Source organism: Mesoplodon densirostris, chromosome 4 (genome assembly GCF_025265405.1).
Source record: "Mesoplodon densirostris isolate mMesDen1 chromosome 4, mMesDen1 primary haplotype, whole genome shotgun sequence".
In the NCBI taxonomy this organism is placed as follows: Eukaryota; Metazoa; Chordata; class Mammalia; order Artiodactyla; family Ziphiidae; genus Mesoplodon; species Mesoplodon densirostris.
Window position 1 is genome coordinate 147296059 of NC_082664.1, and position 20337 is coordinate 147316395.

Genomic DNA, 20337 nt, shown 5'->3' on the forward strand with positions numbered 1-20337 from the left:
GAGGCCCTAGAAGCAGCACCCAAATTAGGCGGGTGCTGGGCAGCTTTTACCTTCCATTGGCTCGGGATCTGTCACTTACCTCCGTTAAGCCAATGAGAGTCAAGCTGGGCTTAGTCCGCTCTGCAGACAGCGGAAGCAGGCTCTCAGGGACCACCCGCCCAGGCAGGTGGGGATGGAACACCCGCCCAGCAGGTGGGTATGCCCGCAGCGGTCCAAGCTTAGCTCCAACCCCGCTCAGCTACTGGAGCTTCCCTCAGGGATTTCCCACCCCCAGATCCCGAGCTCTGCCTGACTGGAGGTCACTGAAAACTCTCAATACAAAGGCAGAAGTGGGCTCCCGTGGTGGCACAGTGGTTAAAAATCCACCTGCCAATGCAGGGGACATGGGTTCAAGCCCTGGTCCAGGAAGATCCCACGTGCGGCGGAGCAACTAAGCCCATGCGCCACAACTACTGAGCCTGCGCTCTAGAGCCCCCGACTCACAACTACTGAGCCTGCGTGCCTGGAGCCTGTGCTCCACAAGAAAAGCCACCGCAATGAGAAGCCCGCGCACCACAACGAAGAGTAGCCACCGTTAGCCCCCGTTCACTGCAACTAGAGAAAGCCTACACAGCAAGGACGACCCCAAAGCAGCCATAAATAAATAAATAAAGGCAAAAGTACTGAAAAGCCTAACGCATGTGTTTCCATGCGACTGGATACTTTATTGATTTGCTTACATTTACCCTTTGGCCCTCTACAAGGATTAAGAGGCAATTCAGTGGGCCCTGGGGTGGGAATTCACTGGATTCCTTCCACAGAGGTGGCTGTGCTGCTGAAAAGCTGCCCACACACGCTCAGCCATGCCCAGCTCCTGCTCCATGCTCTGGCCCACAGCCAGCCCTCCCTGCCCACTGACGGGGCACATATTTGAGTTCCACACACTTTTATTAGAGGATGAGGGGTGGTCCTGCCAGCAGGCTCAGGTGAGGCTCACAGCTGGTGAGGCTCACAGCTGGGTCCTTCCCAGTGCAGGGAATCCACAGACTGAGTTAGGACGTGCCTCCCCTATTCCCAGCTGTCTAAGTAGTACAGGAAAAGCTCCCTGCTGCGTGAGGCTGGAGGCAGTGCTGGCAGAGCAGGGCTGTGAACGTGGCCCCTGACCCAGAACAGAGGACGTCAAAGGGCAGCTGGGCAGGAGACACCCCAGCACCCACCAGCCAAGGCCACGTCTGTCCTCATTCCCTGTGCTGCGATAGGTAGCGTGTGTGAGAGGCAGGTCCTCAATTTCCATCCTGGCTGGGTCTGATAAGCCCATATTCCACTGCTTTCCCCAGACAAGCGGCAGCGGCCCTCGTGACAGGGCTCTCCTTGCCCTTAGCCAGCACTGACAGGATCTCCAGCATCTCGCTCTCCATCAGGGTGCTGGCAATCTCACTCGAGGCCTCCACCATGTTCAACACCACCACAGCGCCCCGGTGCTGTAGCTCCTGGTTGGGGCTCAGAAGCAGGGCCTGCAGGATCTCCAGCCAGTGTGTGGTCTGCAGGAAACAGGGTAGCGTGACCACCGAGCATCAGGGAACCCTGGCAGGGCACTCACTCACACACCCTGGCTGGGGGTTCCTGGCCCACCTCCCCTGCCCCACCAAGAAGAGGCACTGACCACTTGGGGGATGCGGCTGCAGAGCGAGGGCCGCGTGGAGGTGAGCATGGCCAGGCCCCCGGCAGCTGCCCGCCGTAGCAGCTCATCGTCCTCTCCACTGTACAGCACCAGCAGCTTCAGCCGGTCACTGCCCGTGGCTTCAAAGAGATCCTGCACCTGTGGCCGGAAGCGGGGAGTGCACCAGGTTAGCTGGGGCAAAGCCCAGCCAGGGACAGGTACTTCTGCGTGCCTGCCTGCCATGACAGCCTCCTGGACCAACCCTCACCTCCTTGCTCATGGCCAAGTTACACATGCACTCGGTGGCTGCCCGGCGGATCATCTCATGCTCCTCAAACATGTAGCCCTCAATCATGGGCACAGCCCTCTCCTTCAGGATCTTCTGCCTGTGGGGCCAAGGGTGGAGGGTCGGCATCACCAGAGTGTTGGCATCCATCACCCCCACCCGTTTCCCCACACGACCAAACCCGGGGCCGAGGATTTCCTTGGGCAATATCCAAAGACCCACCTGCACCAGGGATGAAACCACCAGGCAGTGGTTTCCAGCCTTCTAACCGGGCCTAGGAAATAGCACGGGACCTTGGGAAATGCTCTAAAGTAGGAGTTAGGAGACCCAGGTGGTGATGATGGCGATGCTAACACCTAACATTCGAGCCCTCACCCTGACCCAGCATTCGGACAACCTTACTTAATTCTCGCCACAGCCCTACTGTGAAGGTGCAGGTGTGATTATCATTATTACTATTTTGCAGAAGAGGAGACTGAGTGGCCCAAGGTCACAATCAGCAGTAATAGCTAATCTGTACTGCTTGGGCACACTGCCAGGAGCCAGGCACCTATGTAGTAAATGCTTTTACATGTATTTTCTCATTTAATCCTCCTTGCTGCTCCTCCATGAGCTAGGTACTGTAGCCATCCCATTTCACAGAGGGGGAAACTGAGGCACAGAGGGGTTAAGTTACTTGTAAGGTTATACACTAATAAACAGTGAACCCAGGATTTGAACCCAGGCAGCCTGACTCCAGGGCCTGCGCTGTCATCGCCCAGTCCCTTGCTATCTCACGGGACACTGCACAAGTCACGCCTCTCGGCCTGTCTCCTCCGCTGTAAGATGCAGGGGAGTCACCGTGAAGAGCAAATAAGTGAGTGACTGGGGAGTGCTTTCCACGCTGTAAAGTGCTTTCCTGGGGATGGTCCAAACCATGATGTGGGGCCCAGGCCCCACATCCCAAGGGACCTTACCGGAGCCTCTCGCTGATCCCCGCCAGGTTCGTTAGAGCCATAAGCGCCTCAAAGTTCTGCAGGCCAGAGCAGTTGAGGTGCAGGAGGGAGACGAGGGGCCGGACCACCTCGTAGATCTGTGATATGCACCCACCTGTCAGGGCTACGTGCCCCAGCTCCCCCAACCCCACCGGCCCTGCAGATGGGAGGGAGTCCAGCCCCCAAAAGAAGGCTGCCCTTCCCACCCCCAGGGCTCAGCAAAGCTGACACTTTCCCAAGGAGCCGCAGCCCGGGTCAAAGGCCATCAGGGCCCCGTGAGGGGGTGGAGGACAGGCCAGCGCTGGGGCAGAAAGACACGCACCCGCTCACCGGGAAAGGTCATCTCTGGGTTGGAGGTGATGGTGAGCTTGGCAAGAGCCTGGGCTGCCTTCGTCTGCCCCACGTCAGTGCCTTCCAGGGCCAGCGGGAGCAGAGCCTGTAGGGACAAGCCCATCAGTGTCCAAGACGTGCCCGGGAACATAAGGCCCAAACCACGAGGCTCTGAGGCCCTGACTGTGCTGCCCTCACCCTTCCCCGCCATCCTCTCCCCAGGCTTGACAATGACACTCCAACTCCCACCCTCTCAGCTCTCTGAGGCCTCCCAGTAAGCTACCCAAACACTTCCCGAAACAACTATTAAGGGACAGACGTGGATTGTGCCCGGCACCAGAGCCATGGAGGTCAATGACACAAGGGAAAGGAGGAGAGCTCAGGACCCTAATAGGCACAAAGTCCGGGGCTCTGAAGAGACCCACCCCACCACCCCCCAGCATCTCTCACTCAGCAGGAAGACATTCCTGCTGGTCACTAATAATACTTCTCCATCCCACACCCAACACTGATCTCTGGTGTAGCAGCCCCTCAGTGATGTTTTATACGCCATCGGGAAGGAGCCTGTAAGCCCGCTTACCTTGCCCCCTCCCTGAGCAACCACGGTGCCGCGGTCCTCGAACTCCTCCACCAAAGCCAGGAAGACCCTGTGGGGAGAAGGCTGTGCTGGATGGGCGGGCCCGGGCTCTGGCAGGCAGACCCTCCACTCCTGGGCTCAGCAAAGGAAGGGCACCGTGCAGGTGGCCCCCTGCTCCGAGGGGCCCACGGCACCAGGACCTATTCCCGCTGTAGTTCCATCAGCAGCCTGGAGGCTGACGGGCTGCAGCAGGTCCGGTGTGGCTGGGGCAGGCTCACCTGGAGAGCAGCTCCCTGCAGGAACTGGTCAGCACAGGGCTCTCGGTCTTCACCATGCATGTCATGGCCGACACCACACCAGCCGCCAGCAGCTTCTTAACCCGAGCCCGCACAAAACTCGGTTTGTCCTGGGGAAGGAGGCAGCTGAGCACAGGGGCCTCGGCTGATTAGGCAGGGAAAGGGGAACCCTCCTCACGGCCACAAATTGATGAACATGAAAACAAAGGGAAGGAAACCCGCTTAAACAGAAGGCTCATCTGCTGTGGATGTCTCAGGTCAACTGGCCCCAGTGACACGGAGGCACCCAAACCCCTCCCAGCAGCCCCCTCACCTTGGGGTGCTGCTCGGGCACGTGCTGCTTGGCGTACTTGGCCAGCTCCACCATCTTGGGGTCCGGCTCCTCGTAGTCGTAGCTATTGGTGCAGTTCACCAGCGCCGAGGCCACTGCAAAGAGCACCGACCTCTCCTCGGACTGCCGGGGGCAGAGGGGCCATCAGCGGCCACCCCAGGGGGAAGAGCAGCACCGGGATAAGCGCTGCCCAGGCTCCCAGTTCCACGCTCAGCTGGACCACGCGGGCACCAGGATGAATCTGGGCACCGCCCAGGCCCCAGGGTGGCCCCAGACTTTGGGAGCTCACGTCACACACTTGACCACCCCAACTCCTCCTAAGAGATCGTCCTTTCCGACCCTGCTGGCGCAGGCCAGTATGCCCAGGCCACACAGAGCGGCCACTCGGGCTACCAGCACACCCTCTCTGGGGTCACAAAAGCCATTGGCCAAGATCTGCCAAGAAAGCCCCGTAAGCTCTAATCCTAGACAGTGTCCCCGGACGACTGCAGGAACCCGTGGAGCTACCTTGCTGAGCTGGAACAGAGCCTTCAGCGCAGCCTCATCCTCCACAAACTCCTCCTTCACGTCAGCATCGAAGGTAAGGTAGGCCAGACCCTCCACCGCCCAGCGCCGAGTGCCTGCATCGATCTGGTCATTGCACAGCCACCTGGGGGCATGCAGGGGACAGATGACCATCAGAAAGGTGGGGGGACAGGAGGGGCACACCAGGACCAAGGGGGAAAAGCCAGGGGCTGGGGCATCCCCGCCACAGACAGAAGTAGTTCACGCAGCAGCGCAGGAGGGTCTGCCTAGGGGAGGACAGGGCAGTGAGGAGGCCCCCCCCTCCTCTTTGGAGGTTTGGCTGACAGGTCAGGAGCCACAACAGTGCTAAATGACTCACTTTCGACACTGCTTGGCCAGTTTGAGTGTGGAGCCTTCAGCAAACTGCTTCATGCTAAAGTCGGTCCCTCCGGCCGAGCCGAGTTTACAGAGTCCCTGGTGGAAGAGGCGAGAACCAGCTGTTGGCCGAGGGACGGAGGCAGAACAGGGCTCCTCCACAGCTGGCGTGGGCTCCCCCCCGGGCACTCTGCCAGGCTCTCTGGAGGCCATGCACACCGCCACTAGGTTACCACCTGGAGCACCGGGCAGCAAGATCACCTACTGGGGTGGCCACGTGACATGGCATCTGGTAGAGACTGACATATTGACCACCGTGCTGGCCTGGGCCCCAACCCCTCCTGATCTGCACTGGGATTTGCTGTTCCTTCCCATGTCATAGAAGGAAGCTCTTTACAGATGGAGCTAAGATCCGTGTGGGGAGAAGACGGGTACCTCAGCCCAGGCCAGGATCCTCACAGAATGGAGGAACCCAGGACTAAGTGCTCCAAGGAGGAGGACCAGCTTCCTCAAGGTGCAGGGCTGCAACAGGCTCAGGGAGGCCAGGCAGTCCCCACACCAGCCGCTCCTGGGGCCGCCTGCCGGCCCAGCCTGTCCACACAGCCCCCTGACCCGCCTGCCCAGCGTGTCCTCCGTCATCTCCTAGAGCCGCTCCCACTGCCCGCAGCGGGCAGCCCGGGCCGCCCTGCTTTCTCAGGTGTCCTCTCTGTATGAGGCTCATCTCCCTGACTCGACCATGAGCCCTGTGGTAGCAGGAGCCAGGACCCCTGCCTCCGGCCTCGACAAGGCCCTGCACGTCCCATACCGTCACCCAGCGTGTGCTGGGGTGGCACCCTGAGACACCAGCCAGCCCGGGGCCCCTGCCTGGCTGCCCACTTGCCCAGCCCAGGCCCGCCCGTCTCACCACCAGCGCCCGGATACGGATGCTGTCCTTCTCGCCGCGCCTGTACAGGTCCTTCAGCAGCGAGACGCCGTTGGCCGTGATAAATGAGGCCCGCTTGGCCTTGCCGGCCGCGTGGATCAGGGCCTCCACAGCCACCAGCTGCTCCTCCTCCTGCTCCGAGGCACACAGAGCGATCACACTCTCCATGACGCCACTCAGCTCCAGGGCCCGGTTGCCGGCATCACACGGGCCCTGCAGGAGGCAGGACACCGTCTGGAGGGCCCGCAGCTTCCCAGCCAGCCCTTGGCCCTCAAACCAGCTCCTGAGGGGTACAGGGTGGCAGCTGTCACATCAAAGCCAGCATAAGGGGACTCTCCTTCCCTCCCTTCCCCTCCACTGGCCGGGCATCTGCACTACTTGGGCAGCAACAGCAAGAAAAGCTGCCGGAATTCCCTGGTGGTCCAGTGGTTAGGATTCTGGGCTTTCACTGCCGGGACCCCAGGTTTGATCCCTGGTCGGGGAACTAAGATTCCATAAGCCGCGTGGAGTAGCCAAAATAAAAAAAAAAAGAAGAAGAAAAGAAAAGCTGCCAATGGGAAGACTAGGACATCCTCTAGGCAGTCACTGGCGTTCTTTATCGAGGCTTTCATTCGAGCCTCCCCTGATGACACGCCACCTAATGTAGGTCACTCTCACTCACACCACCCTGTTTGTCTCCTTCCCTGTACTAAGATCTGAACTTGTGCTGCTTATTTCCTGACTTGTCTTCTCCTAGCTGTGAGCTCCTTAAGGACTGTCATGCTGCAGTGCTGTGTCAGAACGGACACACAGTAAGTGCTCAGTATGTGCCTGAGGACATATGTTGCACTAGAGAACTGATTTGAGAAAGAAATGTCCCTGGGGAGGTCACTCTGGAACAAGATGTGGCCCTTGGGAACACCGTGTCTGGCCCCCGCTAGTCCTCCCCAAGGCTGCTCTCCTTGTGGGAAACCTTCCACCGTTGTCCCTCCCCAAAGAGTCAGAACTCTCACAGGAACCCTGGCAATAGGAGGCTTCCCTTACTTGATGTAGTTTTCACAGAGTCGGTGGAAATTCTCCCTCTCGGCATCACACTTCAGATCATCGAAGAGCTTGCTGAGGAGAATGGAGGCGCTCATGCGGCTGTTTGCTGTCACTGTGAGCTCCCCGGGAGGGTCCTGCACGGAGCCCCCCACCTCCAGAATCTTTTTCAGACCTGAAAAGACACCCTATTTAGACAGCAGAACATGAGTTCCAACCCCTATAAGCAAAGGGAAGAGGTTTCCCAGGAGATGCATGCAAAGGCAGGTCCACTCTTGCACGAGGTCAGAGAGCAGACAGGCTCACAGAAGCTGGTGGGCTGGGGGCAGGTGTGGGGTCAGGGAAGGACCTCAGAAGTAAGGTCTGCATGCAGGCCCTGCCCATGGGGGTGAATGCTGTAGGGTTTGGAGGTTCCTCATCTGTAAAAGTGAAGGGAAAAACAACACCCACGCCTCACAGGATAATTGGGATAACAAGAAAAGATGAGTACCCAACAGATGTACTCAGGCTGGGACTTTGCCAACCCTTCCTAATTTACCTTTTAAGGGGAAAAGAGCAGTATGAACTTATATATTAAACCTGAAGAATATTTTCCCTGCATATAGAAGTAACACACACTCACTGAAAAAACTTCAGATACAGAAAGCTGACCCGGCCTCCCTGGTAACCTGCTTGTGGGCCCGCTCGATGTGCGTGCACGTGCACACGAACGCGGCTGAAGGGGCCAATGTTCCCTAAGAGTACAGCGCAGGCCGCATGCACTTCAGTGCAGACACACGCTGGGGGCAATCCCTCCTGGAGACGAGCAGGCCCAGCTACCCGAGCAAGATGCAACACACACTTGATCTTTCTCTGTCTCTCTGTATTTATTTATCTATTTATCTATCTATTTATTTATTTACTTATATGCCACGCCACAACGGCTTGCAGGATCTTAGTTCCCGGAGCAGGGATCGAACGCAGGCCCTCGGCAGTGAAAGCGCAGAGTCCTAACCGCTGGACCACCAGGGAATTCCCTTTCTCTCTCTTTTTAAGACTCTATCACCTACCTTGGTCGATAACCCAGAGGGTGAGGCTGTTGTTGGGGTCCTTAGGAGACTTCCGGGGCACCACTTTAATCAGCAGGGTCAGGGCACTGTCTCGGCCTTGGCCTGAGACCCCCACCTCAGTCAGTAGCTCCAAGAGGTTACTGATGAGGACCTTCAGCTCCCGGGCAGGATCTGGTGACAAGAAGACACTAGTGGGCTCTCCAGTGGCCTAGCCCCAAGTCCCCTGGTAGGGAGAGGGGACCTGAAGCCTGAGCGCTGGCTTCCAGCCTTCCCCAGAGGCGCCCTGGCTACTTAGAACCTCGAGTAAAATACTGTCAACAACCCGTATTCCTGAACAACCTGCGGCTGCAGCTGGCCTGGCTGGATCAGCCCCTTCCTCTCCACGAGAGCCACACCACAGGACACAGACTTGCTTCCACTCACCCACGATGATGGCGCCTTCTTTGCCACGGAAGCCCTTCTTGACGCCTTCCTTGAGGGCATCAAACATAACCTGCAACAGGTGGCAGGCAGCCAGGGACACGGCCTGGTTTTCCACGCCCAGGATGGAGACCACCCTCCGAGTTCCCAGCACACTCAGGGTTGCCACTGTCTGGGTGGGAGAGAAGTGGGCAGAGCTTCCAGTTGGTGAAGGGCAGACATGGAGATCCCTAACTGGGGGTCAGAGAGGGCAGCCAGAGGGGAGAAAACATGTGGGTGAAAGAGCAGCTCCCCGTGAAAGCAAAGTGGGCCTGCTGAGGGTGAGGCCACGGCAATGCCAGGATTATCTTGTTGGAAGGGCTTCCTAAAGAAACATTCCAGGGGACTCCCCCACTCTTTCTCTCCTTGGCTCCAATCAGAGAAGACAAGGAATACTGTGGCTCTGAAGGCAGCTGTTTTGGTTCATGTCTCCCCAGGAAGGAGAAACATAAGCCTGGACAAAGCTACCTTACTACCTGGCCCAGGGACACCTCATTCCTCCCTGATACCAACCCTGAGGTTCTGTCTACATCCTGGGGACGTGGACATACATGGAACGAACCACAAGGCCTCTGCACCCATTTCTGAGCTGGAAAAACCCCGAAGGTCTACTTGGGTCCATCCCCATTCACAACAGGGATGGGCAGGAAGGCTAGAGGAGGCAGGCGGAATTCACGTGGCTTTACCGTTCCTAGTCCTGGGAGACCCAGAAATAGAGCCCGATCTTGGCCTGAAGTGTTCATAGAATGTTTCACATTTCCACCCCGATCTAGGAACTGTGGGCTCCTCTAAAAGCAACCAAGGGTCAAGTCCCTGTTACCTAGGTCCAGTCAGTTCCGGCAAGAGCCAGAGCATGGACTTTGTGACACCGGCCTGGGGCAGGGCTGTTCTTGCTGAACTGTCTGTGCAGGACACCCACAGTCTACACTGAGAACCATCTCAGGGTCCTGCCCTATGTATCTGGTCTCGATGGTAAAGATGCTGTGGGTCACATCACTGACCACATCAAGCACCGTGAGGACCCCTGTCCAAGGGAAATGCCAGCTTGATGGTGGGGGAAGGACAGGTGCCCTGTTCTCCGCATGCAGCTTGCTTTTACCACACGGACAATGAGGGGATCAATGACCAGGTGTCTCTGCGATCTGCCGCAGGAGAGTTCCCTGGTCCAGGAAGATCCCACATGCCGCAGAGCAGTTAGCCCGTGAGCCACAACTACTGAGCCGGTGCTCTAGAGCCCGCGAGCCACAACTACCGAAGCCTGCACGCCTAGAGCCCATGCTCTGCAACAAGAGAAGCCACCACGAGAAGCCCATGCACCGCAACGAAGAGTAGCCCCCGCTTGCCGCACCCAGAGAAAGCTCGTGCGCAGCAACAAAGACCCAACGCAGCCAAAAATAAAATAAATGAAAAAAAAACAAGTGCTCAGGGTGTCAGTGGGCTGCTTTCGTTCTTTCCTGGCCACTTTGTCCCAAATCATGTTGGTCTTTTTGTGTCATTTTAATTTTGCCTCTCGTTACGTATCTCCTTATATTTTGCCTTATGAGAGGTGGAAGAGTGGATGGACAGACTGACTGAGGCAGTAACTAGACCCTTCGCCCCACCCACCCGTGATTGGTGTTCAGAGCAAATGCCGACTAGTGTGCGCAGGGCCGCCAGCATCAGGTCAGGTTCTCCCGTGTCCAGCAGGCGCTGCAAAAGCTGAACCCCGTTGTTCCGGAAGATCTTCTCAGCTCCAGCATCCTCCCGGGCCAGCACCACCAGGTTCTGAGATGCCTGCGTCAAAGGAAGTGCACATAACGTGAACACTGTACATGGCACGGGGCAGGGCGAGTAGACTCCCTGAGCTCTGGACCTCACTGCTTCCACTTAGCAGCTGAGTGACTTTGGCCATAAACTTAACCTCTGTGAACTTCAGCTTCCTCTTCTGTAAGTAGAGAAAAGAGCTTGCTCTTGGCACTGAGGGTTAGAATAAATAGAGTCCTGAGTCCCCGGAAAAGCCTGAAGGGCAGAAACAGTGCCTCAGTCACCTCTGTACACCCAACTCCTAGCACAGGACCTAAGCACCAACAAGGTGCTTCGGGAACACTGGTTCCCTCTCCCTGGCTCACACTTAGGCCCCAGGCCCTCTGAGCTCCCACCCAGGCTCTGTGAGCCCAGCTGCCCGATCTAAGGAGCGATGTGCAGCAGGCCAGGCCAGCACGGGCTCCCAGGGCAAACATCAGCACACAGGGACGGGTGGGCAGCGCTGGGGGAGTTCAGCTCCCACTCACACAGTTCCATACCTTTTGATTTTTCTCAGTGCCTTTTTCTTGTGGGTCCAATAATATCTGAAACATCTGCTCCACTTTGGCATCCGTCGAAGACATGTATCTCACCTACGACAAATCAGCAAAGCATGGGAGGAACTGCCTCTCTTGACTGGAGACAACACGTTCCCTCTTTGTTCTCTCTGGCTCCTCCCAGGGCCTGGCTCCTGACTCCGGGAGGCACAGAAGGATGCCTGGGCTTAGGCCTCGCACCAAGCTACCTTGGGCAGGAAGAGACTTGCCTGGCAGCTTCTCTCAAACTCCCCGCAGCTGTTTTCTTCTCTGAGCTATTTCCCACTTGGGCAGCTGGAGCAGCACTGATGCTGAAGGCAGGACCATTCAGTAGGGGTGGCGTCCTGTTAGCCATGAGGCAACCCACTCCTGGGGGGCCATGTACTTTGTGGCAGCCTGGGTGCACTGCCCGTGGTGCTGAACCAGCATTTATACCTCCTGCAAGGGAGCCAGCAAGTCACGAGGTAGCTGCTGACACGCCTTTTAAGTCAAGGATTCTCTTTTTGATGTTTTTTAAAAATAAAAAGTAATCTGAATGACCAAGCTCATCCTAGGCCCTCTCCCTCCCTAGGGTCCTGGGCGTGGATAGCAGTACATGCCTAGCATGTGTGCCGCTCCCCTCTTCCCCTCCTGCAGCCATGGCAGACGTGGTTCATGTCACAACACATTCTCCTAGGCCCAGGCAACCTGCTTCCTAATCCTTCTCAACACAGGGTTCTAAGCAGCCCCAGCTGATCAGACAGAGCTGACACTGAGAGTAAAACAGTCTGCTTTCCCAGGTCTCAACCTTTTGAGAAGGTGTTTGCCATCGTATTACTTGCTTCTACTGGGTCAGCATTTTAACACCAAGTTATCTGGCTAATTCAAGCTTGATAATAGTTCATGACAATCTTTAGATTATTTTCTCCTAAATTAATTTTTTAATATGTGTATCACACAATGTCTATTTAAAAAAACCAGATGAAGCAAAATCTCTTTTGAAAAGCCCTCTCGATCCTATTCCTTTCCCTAGCAGTCACACTGTCATCATTTTGATGCACGTCTTTTAAAATATTTTTCTTTGTGTTTACATACCCAACTGTACCCGTGGAAAAAACATGGTATTATTTTGAGTGCATTTGGGGGGTGGGGATCATTTTAACATAAACGGTATCATACTATACGTTATTATATATTTTGCTTTTTTTTCACTTAACAAGTGTCAGCTTTCCACGTCCATATGTGTTGATCTGCCTGTTCTTAGTAACTACAACGTAGGAGTCTGTAGTAAGGATGTCGCTCAGTTTATTTAGCCATTCCCCTACTGCTGGGCATTTAGGCAAGTTCCAATTTTTCATTACTACAAACAAGGCTGAAACAAACATACACACACCTGCTTGTGTACACGGGCAAGGCTTCTCTAGGGGAGATAGCAAGAAGTAAACATACTGAATCACAGGACATGCTCATTTAAAATTTTAAGAGATATGCCAGGGAGACGCAAGAGGGAAGAGATATGGGAACATATGTATAATTGATTCACTTTGTTATGAAGCAGAAACTAACACAGCATTGTAAAGCAATTATACTCCAAAGATATGCTAAAGGACTCTCCAAAGGAGCTGTACCAATTTACATCCCCTGCAGCAGTCATGAACGAGCCCACGTCCTCCCGAAACCTCACCCCTTAAGTGTGTCTCCCTCCTTGTAGCAATGTGTACAAACTTTAAATGTTTGCCAAACAGACCACCAAAAAGAACAGCATCTTGCTGTTCTTTTAATTTGCTTTTACGTAACCACTGGCAAGGTTGAGCATCATTCTATAAGGTCATTTGCCATCAGCATCCCCCTTCCAGAGAACTGTGTTTACACACTTGATCCAGATCCATTTACCAGTGCCCCTTTACCACTGGTCAATGCCTCGCTCTCTCAATTACCCACACACCTTCTCCTGAATCTGGCCCGCGATGTTCCGCAGGGCCTCCTGGAAAACTTTGTTCTTGGGCTCCAGGCTCACACATCTCTGCAGGTCAAGGACGGCCTGGTCGAGGCGGCCTAGCTTCTCTAGGGCTTGACTCCGCCGGTAAAGTGCTTTGACATCCCCACCGTCCTTTTCAATGGCTGAGTACAAACAGGAGCTCTGTCAGCACCCATGAGGCCACCATCTCCAGGCAAGAGCAGCAGGGAAAGATCTCGAGGGGCAGAGGAAGGTGGGGGGACGGATGTGGGGCTCAGTACTTCAGCCTCAGAAAAGGTGAGGGTAGCTGCGGAAAAGGAAATGCCCCGGCAAGTGGGAAAGGAAAAAGGCAGATGTGTTTCAGGGGTGAAAGGAGGAGGAGAAAGTGACGGTGCAGTGGTCCCAGAATCCCTGCCCACCCCAGAAGTCCCACAGCTCCACACAAGGGCCACATTCCCCTACCTTTGGATGCCTCGGTTTCTGCTTTGTCGTAATCTTCCTGTAAAAGAAAGAACAGGCCTGAGAGGCTGGTCATCTCCTTTTTCGGGCACAAGTGGGAAACAAAGTTGTTTTCCTTAGTCACCAGGTTCCCCCACCACCTAGAGACCCAAAAGACGTGTAACAAGTGTGGGTGGCCTGAGAAGGCGAATGTCCAGTCGGGGCCCAAGCAGCGGTGAGGTGCGCAAACAGGGGTCCGGGCAGGCCAGGGGAAGAGCAGCCGGCTCGCTCACCAGCTTGAGGTGGCAGGCGGCCCGGTTCCGGTGCAGAATGGCCTGGTCCTGGGGCGTTGCGCCCAGACCCAGGGCTTGGGTGTAGGCCGTCAAGGCGCCTTCGTAGTCCCCGCATTTGAACAGCTCGTTGCCATCCTTCCGCAACTGTTCCACTGAGCTGGCCTGTGGAGGGAAGGGGTGGAAACGTCCGGGGTGGGCTCAGGGTGACCTGGGGAGCTAGGGGCAGAGGAGACTGGGGGTCGCGGGTGAGTCCCATGGAGGGCCAAGATTGAGGGAGGAGGAGGGCCGAGGATGGTCAGAGCAGGTACGAAGTGGTGATGGCGCAGGGGGATGGGTACGCACCCCGGGGTCGGCGGGCCGGGGCTCGGGGGTCCCTGGACCACTCACGGTCATCGCGCAACAGACGTCCCGGCCGCGCGCAGACGCAGTCTCTGGAGAGGGGTGGGTCTAGGCTCGGGAATCCGCCGTCGGCTGCCCCGCCCCAATCTTGCGTCAGAGGCGGCGGTAGAGAAGGGGCGGGGCCAAGGCGAGAGCACGCCGGGAAGAGGGCCAGGGCGCTCGGCCCGGGTCCGCAGGCGCAGAGAAGACCCAGGCGCGCTTGGTCTGTTCCCGCCGAGACCGCCAGGGGGCGCGCGGCGGAGGACCGAGAGGGGCGCCCGTGGCTGCTCAGGTCCGGTCCTGGTCCAGGTCCCGGCCCAGGTCCCGGCCCAGATCTCGGCCCCGGCCCCGACCGCGGCAGAAATGCACGAGGTCTGCAGTCATCAGGGCCACGAGCAGCAGGCTGTAAAGAAAGGCCCAGTGCTAGAAGCGGGCCCGAGCCCCTATGGGAGAGGGGAGAGTATCAGGATGCTGGCCCAAGCCGCGCTCTTGCTACTGCAGCCTATGGGTTAGAGCCCCTGAGAGTCTGGAGAAAGCCCAGAACTCCCTATCCAGAAAAGTGTAGAATTTGAAAATACAAATTCAAGGAGCTCACAGGTACCCTGAAGCCATCCGTGGACAGATTCAGTATTGAAAACCCCGACTATAATACGTGTAATCCAGAATACAAGATCCTCTCAGTATTGACACCCGTCCCACCCCACCCACCACACAACACCTACAATGACTCCCTGTCACCTGCTTTCACAGCCCCCTGAACTTTTCCTTCACAGATTTGTTTGTAATCATGTATTTACGTGATTTTATGTTTGAGATCTGTCCCTCCACTGTCTGTAAGCTACAAGCCTCCCACCCCGGAAATTAGGAACAGAGCCTCAGGTACTGGAACACGCCGTCAGTGTGCCAGTGGCTCTGGGGCTGGAGTTCTCACCTGAAGACGGGAGGAGGCGGAAGGGCAGAGAGATTGACCACCAGGCCTCAAATTCAAACCGAGTGCAGCAGGAGCCCCCTGCAGCCTGCAGGTGGCAGCAGTAGGCTTCCTCCGGGGTATCAGAGAGCCGAGGACAGAAGAAACCGGGGTAGCGATGGCCATAGCATCCCAGGCGGTCTGGCACAAGTGGGGATGGTGGGCCAAAGCTGAAGGGAGGGGCAAGAGGGCCGGAGACAGGCAGGAATGATCTACCCACACCCCACTCCACCCCTTCTGGAGAATAAAAGGGATCAACCATTATCAGAAGGGCAGGCTTCCTTCCTCCCCACAAGCTCCCCAGAGTAGCCTATACCCTGATAAAAGAGTAGGGTACTGGATGGGGGGCTGGGCAGAGGAGAGTGCTGTACCTGAGAGAGAGGTCGGCTGGGCAAGCATCATCCAGCTGAAGAGCAGCAGTAGCCCCACAGACAGGCCTGTCAGCAAAGGGCCTGGCCTCCTCTGGAAGCCCATGAGAGGTCACCTCCACCTCAGCCCTGGTCCTAGAAATCCCAACATCTCTACTTCTAAGCCATGGCTGCAGGCAGTAAGGAAATAAAATCAAAGCCCCAAAGCACCATTAACACAAACCTGAAGCTTCTCTGTCACAGACGTCTAGAGAGAGATGAAAGTGACTGAGTTTCTATCTTCTATTGGAAAATGGGAGGATTGTGGCTCCAAGCTGCCTAAGGTTCTCTAAGCTGAAGGGGAAAAGGCTCAGAAGGCTAGAAGACCGAATGAGGAATGAGAGCGAAGTTGAGCCACTAGCCTGAAGAACAGACAAGCATTAAGAACCAAATATGTTTCTCTCTATACACTCTAAACTTTCAGGCTGCCATGGAAGCCATGGGAATTCTGATTGTTCCACTTCAGGCCCCAGAGACCTCAGTTCCAGCGTTTGGAGCTTCCCTCTCTAACTTCTGCGTCATGGCAACCACCAAGACTAGCTGAAAAGCAAGCATGAGTGCTCTCATTAACTTTTCCCCTGAGCCCTCATTGACCCCAGCTACCAACCAAAGTATAAAAGCTACCAATCTGATTGGAGTATACTTAGCAACCAGCCAACCCCATTTCACAAGAAAATCTCTTCCAGGGTCTCCAGGTCTCTCTTACCAAATCTCATACTTCATAGATGCTGTCTGCTGAAACAGGGAATTTCTCGAGAAGGCCAGAGGCCACCAGCCAGCAGTGTTGTGTTATTCCAGTGTCTACTGAGGCCTAACAATGTCATGCTCCCAGAACAGCAGTGACAACACTCATAAGGGGCCCACAGCAGTGCCTGGGGACTAAAGCAGGAACCCTCACGGCACAAGAAAGAAATGCAGATTTTGTTCCCAGTTCCTGACAGCAAAGAAGACAGTTCCTGCAGAAACAACACTGCTGCCTGGGAGCCTAAGTCTGAAATAGTTAGGGAGGGCTCCCAGTGCAGGCTCCAATTTCCAGAAGGTTAAGCACTAGGGTCTTCTGGGCCCAGAGGTGAGGCTCCCATGCCCATAGCAACCAGGCCATTCTTACAGGGAGAACTATTTTTATAAATTTATTTTATTTTATTTTTGGCTGCATTGGATCTTCGTTGCTGCGCGCGGGCTTTCTTTAGTTGCAGCGAGTGGGGGCTACTCTTTTTTTTTTTTTGCGGTACGCGGGCCTCTCACTGCTGTGGCCTCTGCCGTTGCGGAGCACAGGCTCCGGACGCGCAGGCTCAGCGGCCATGGCTCACCGGCCCAGCCGCTCCGCAGCATGTGGGATCCTCCCGGACTGGGGCACGAACCCGTGTCCCCTGCATCGGCAGGCGGACTCTCAACCACTGCACCACCAGCGAAGCCCGGGGCTACTCTTTGTTGCAGTGCGTGGGCTTCTCACTGCGGTGGCTTCTCTTGTTCCGGAGCACGGGCTCTAGGCAGGCAGGCTTCAGTAGTTGTGGCTTCAGTAGTTGTAGCACGCGGGCTCAGTAGTCGTGGCTCACAGACTCTAGAGTGCAGGCTCAGCAGCCGTGGCACATGGGCTTAGTTGGTCCGCGGCATGTGGGATCTTCCCAGACCAGGGCTCGAACCCGTGTCCCCTGCATTGGCAGGCAGATTCTTAACCACTGCGGCCACCAGGGAAGCACAAGAACTATTTTTAGAGCGCTTTGAGAATTTTCAGAGCATTGACGGCTTGAAAATTGTTTTGTCATGGCGGGAGAGGGCCATCCTGGGAGAAGCTGTCTCTGGTCCAGAGGCCAGGTGAATTGCCCTTCCTCCAAGTTACCAGTCCCCTGTGCCTTCCTGCCCTGGACACACTGTGAGGCTGCTGTCTTATGTCTTGTCTGTTTTCCTCCTTCCCCCAGGATGTGGGTTCCCAGAGCCAGGCCATATTCTTCTTGCACCCTCAGCAAAGCCCACTTAACCAGGGGCTGCGATATTGAGGGCAGCTTCCCACACGCAGGGCTCTCACGTCAGCCCCAGAGAAACTCTCTGGGCCAGACTCCACAATCCTCAGGCCTCCGCGGCGCTAGGGGGCGCTGTGGACGCTCGGTCCACGCTCCCCGGTCTCCTGGGACCGAAGTCGCCCGCCCCACCCGCGCGATGGGCTCCGAGGCGGCCCAGCTGTTGGAGGCTGCTGACTTCGCGGCTCGCAAGCACCAATGGCAGCGGCGGAAGGACCCCGAAGGGACCCCCTACATCAATCACCCAATCGGTGGGCGCGCCGCCGGGGGAGCAACGGCTGTAGCATCTAGGGGGTGGGGACCGGGAAGGGAACGCGGAGGGCGTGCACCTCATCGAGCACCTAGTCCGTACCAGGCTTTGTGCCAGGCACTGTTCGTGACTCACCACAACCTGGGGCAGTAGGCTTGATTGTTCCCTTTGTACAGTGAACATCCAAAAAAGAGTAAAGGACTTACCCAAGGTCACCCAGCTAGTGAGGGGCCACATCCGGCTCTACAAAACCCACAACACGCCGCCCTGGGACTCCCTCCTGTCTGACTTCCTGCTTTGCCCCGTCAGGTGTGGCTCGTATCCTGACCCACGAGGCAGGAATCTCTGACATTGTGGTGTTACAGGTAACTTTCCTCCTCTGCTAGGAGGCTGGGGTGCGGGTCAGGGGCCCCATTCAGCTCTGGGTTCCCCTTGGCAGGCGTCACAGGACTGAGTGGGAGCCTGTCCCCAGGCAGCCCTGCTCCATGACACGGTGGAGGACACAGACACCACCCTGGATGAGGTGGAGCTGCACTTTGGGGCACAAGTGCGGCGTCTGGTGGAGGAGGTAACAGATGACAAGACTCTGCCCAAGCTGGAGAGAAAGCGGCTGCAGGTGGAGCAGGCACCCCACAGCAGCCCCGGGGCTAAACTGGTGAAGCTGGCAGACAAGCTGTACAATCTGAGGGACCTGAATCGCTGCACCCCAGAGGGTATGCTCCTCCACCTGCTCTGAGGGGAAGGGGAGGGGTATCCACCTTCTGAAGGCACAGCTTGGTCACTTCCACTGAAAAAAATCCCGGGTGTTCTTGTTAATTCCCTAGACTAATCTTAGTAGACCACTCTGATCTTCTTTCGTACACTAGAAATGCAGTAGCTGGGCAAAGGGGAAGTTTTCAGAACAAATCCGTCCATCAGGAACTCATCTCACAGCCCTGCACCAAGCCCTCCAGGAAGTGGGCAAAATCCAGTGCCTTCCTGGACGTCAACATGAGCAGTTTTCTGTCCATTCTTATGCAGGATGGTCCGAACACCGAGTCCAGGAATACTTCGAGTGGGCAGCACAGGTGGTGAAGGGGCTTCAGGGGACAAACCAACAGCTGGAAGACGCTCTAAAGCAGCTGTTTAAGGAGCGGGGGCTGACACTCTGAGCAGTATTTGGAGCCATCCAGTGGCACAGACTCCATCCTTGCCCAGGCCAGAGAAGATTCATACTTCAGCCTTTCGGTGCCTCCCGAGCTTCCTCCCTGGTTCACTCAGCCCAGATATTAGAAACCAAATACACGTGTCCTTTCTCACTCTGAAGATCTGCCAACTAAGCTGAGCCCCAGATTGTGGGATGATGCGCCCCATCCATTTCTAATGCATTCACTGCCCTTCTCCAGGCCTTGGGTCTGATTGCATGGTGGGATCTCTGGCCCCTCAGGGACTTGGGCTTATATATAAACGCTAGTTCAAAAGGCATTATGCAAAATAAAACATTTGGATAAAGGTTTGAGTTGCTGCTGCTCCTTCTCCAGCCTCCCCAGTGGGGAACCGATGGGGGGAGGGGGGATATCTGCCCTTCAGTAGGGCAGGGTTCCAACTGTGTGCCCCTAGGACAGATCCCTCAGGTTGAGGGCCACAACCCCTCGGAGACTGGCTTCCTTATCAGTAAGATAGGTTGTGTAATTAATTATCAGGGCTGGATTATGTGACGTGCCTGACACAGGTATTCAAAAATTGGTAGGCTTCCTCATTAAGAAAGTTGGATGGGTTGACAGATACATTGGAAAGGAGTGCCAACCTGCTTACTGGTAGCTCTTGCTGAGCACGGGAGAGTCCCCAGAAGCAACACGATAGGGCCGGTGGGGGACTGCGGGTCCCTCAAACACCGGGTTGCAACGGAAACTTGCCAAGGTTTGCAGCCCACGCCCAGTTTCACCGTCTTCACATCTCGGGTTCCTTTGGTTGCTAAGCGACAGGAACTTCCGGGTGCTTCGGGAAGTGGCCCGGGAACTGACCCACCCTTGGAGCCCGACGGTGGGCGGGGTCTGGGTGAGGGGGCGGAGATTTTCAAGGTGTCCGCCTGAAGGGATCCCCAAGCGATCGGTTTTTTGGCCGGTGCTGAGCAGCTGAGGCCTATTAGCCCACTTGAAAAGGGTACATCTGTGGGGATGAGGAAGTTGTTAGGTCAAAGGCCACTTCGTGGTCACGAGGTGCTTGATGTTTTACAAAACCTTTTCACATGTGTTACCTCATCTGTTCTTTATAATAACCAGATGAGATAGGCAGGGTAGGGATTATTGTTCTCATTTTACTGAGATGAAATATGAAGCTCTCGGAGGTGAGAAGACTTGTTAATGGTCAACAGACCAGAATCCCTCTCTCTTTTTGCCACACTGCTGGGCCTTTTTAACCAGACAAAAATGACCACAATTGAGGTTAGCTCCAACCACACTGGACATAGTAAAGATCAAGTCTGAAGAGGCTAGTGGATCTGGATTATGAGTCTGGCCTCCCTAGATAACCTGTTTGATCTGAGCCAATATACTGGATTTTTTTTTATTCAATAATTTTTTAAAATAATC

General features: G+C 55.9%; 2 protein-coding genes across 3 annotated transcripts; one reads left to right on the forward strand and one right to left on the reverse strand.

Annotated features, from left to right (window-relative positions):
* Window positions 1–660: 660 nt before the first annotated feature.
* On the reverse strand, window positions 661–14501 carry UNC45A (unc-45 myosin chaperone A). Of its 2 annotated transcripts, none has more exons than XM_060097410.1 (20): window positions 14090–14501; window positions 13748–13909; window positions 13479–13515; window positions 13005–13180; window positions 11045–11137; window positions 10368–10535; window positions 8727–8895; window positions 8304–8474; window positions 7258–7429; window positions 6217–6517; window positions 5317–5411; window positions 4941–5082; window positions 4416–4556; window positions 4085–4212; window positions 3810–3876; window positions 3222–3335; window positions 2882–2997; window positions 1908–2025; window positions 1643–1798; window positions 661–1520 (listed from the first exon to the last, which is right to left on the reverse strand). In XM_060097410.1, the coding sequence occupies exons 1-20, from the start codon at window positions 14138–14140 to the stop codon at window positions 1263–1265; spliced, it is 2835 nt and encodes a 944-aa protein (XP_059953393.1). In that variant the 5' UTR covers window positions 14141–14501; the 3' UTR covers window positions 661–1262. The 2 variants fall into 2 exon arrangements, with proteins under 2 accessions (XP_059953393.1, XP_059953395.1); XM_060097412.1 differs by having other exon boundaries at window positions 14135–14494.
* A 3133-nt stretch (window positions 14502–17634) lies between these two features.
* On the forward strand, window positions 17635–19246 carry HDDC3 (HD domain containing 3). Its single transcript, XM_060095326.1, has 4 exons — window positions 17635–17768; window positions 18077–18132; window positions 18240–18480; window positions 18788–19246. Exons 1-4 carry the CDS (start codon window positions 17657–17659, stop codon window positions 18916–18918), a joined length of 540 nt encoding a protein of 179 aa, XP_059951309.1. The 5' UTR covers window positions 17635–17656; the 3' UTR covers window positions 18919–19246.
* The last annotated feature ends 1091 nt before the right edge of the window (window positions 19247–20337 follow it).

Bases quoted from the DNA above. Each gene is read 5' to 3' on its own strand.
- HDDC3 (XM_060095326.1), top strand. From the start codon at position 17,657: ATGGGCTCCGAGGCGGCCCAGCTGTTGGAGGCTGCTGACTTCGCGGCT. The intron at 18,133-18,239 runs GTAACTTTCCTC...GCCTGTCCCCAG, and splicing joins CTGACATTGTGGTGTTACAG to GCAGCCCTGCTCCATGACAC. The intron at 18,481-18,787 runs GTATGCTCCTCC...ATTCTTATGCAG, and splicing joins GAATCGCTGCACCCCAGAGG to GATGGTCCGAACACCGAGTC.
- UNC45A (XM_060097410.1), bottom strand. From the start codon at position 14,140: ATGACCGTGAGTGGTCCAGGGACCCCCGAGCCCCGGCCCGCCGACCCC. The intron at 13,910-14,089 runs GTGCGTACCCAT...TTCCCTCCACAG, and splicing joins CCCGGCCCGCCGACCCCGGG to GCCAGCTCAGTGGAACAGTT. The intron at 3,336-3,809 runs GTAAGCGGGCTT...TTGTCCCTACAG, and splicing joins TTGCTCAGGGAGGGGGCAAG to GCTCTGCTCCCGCTGGCCCT.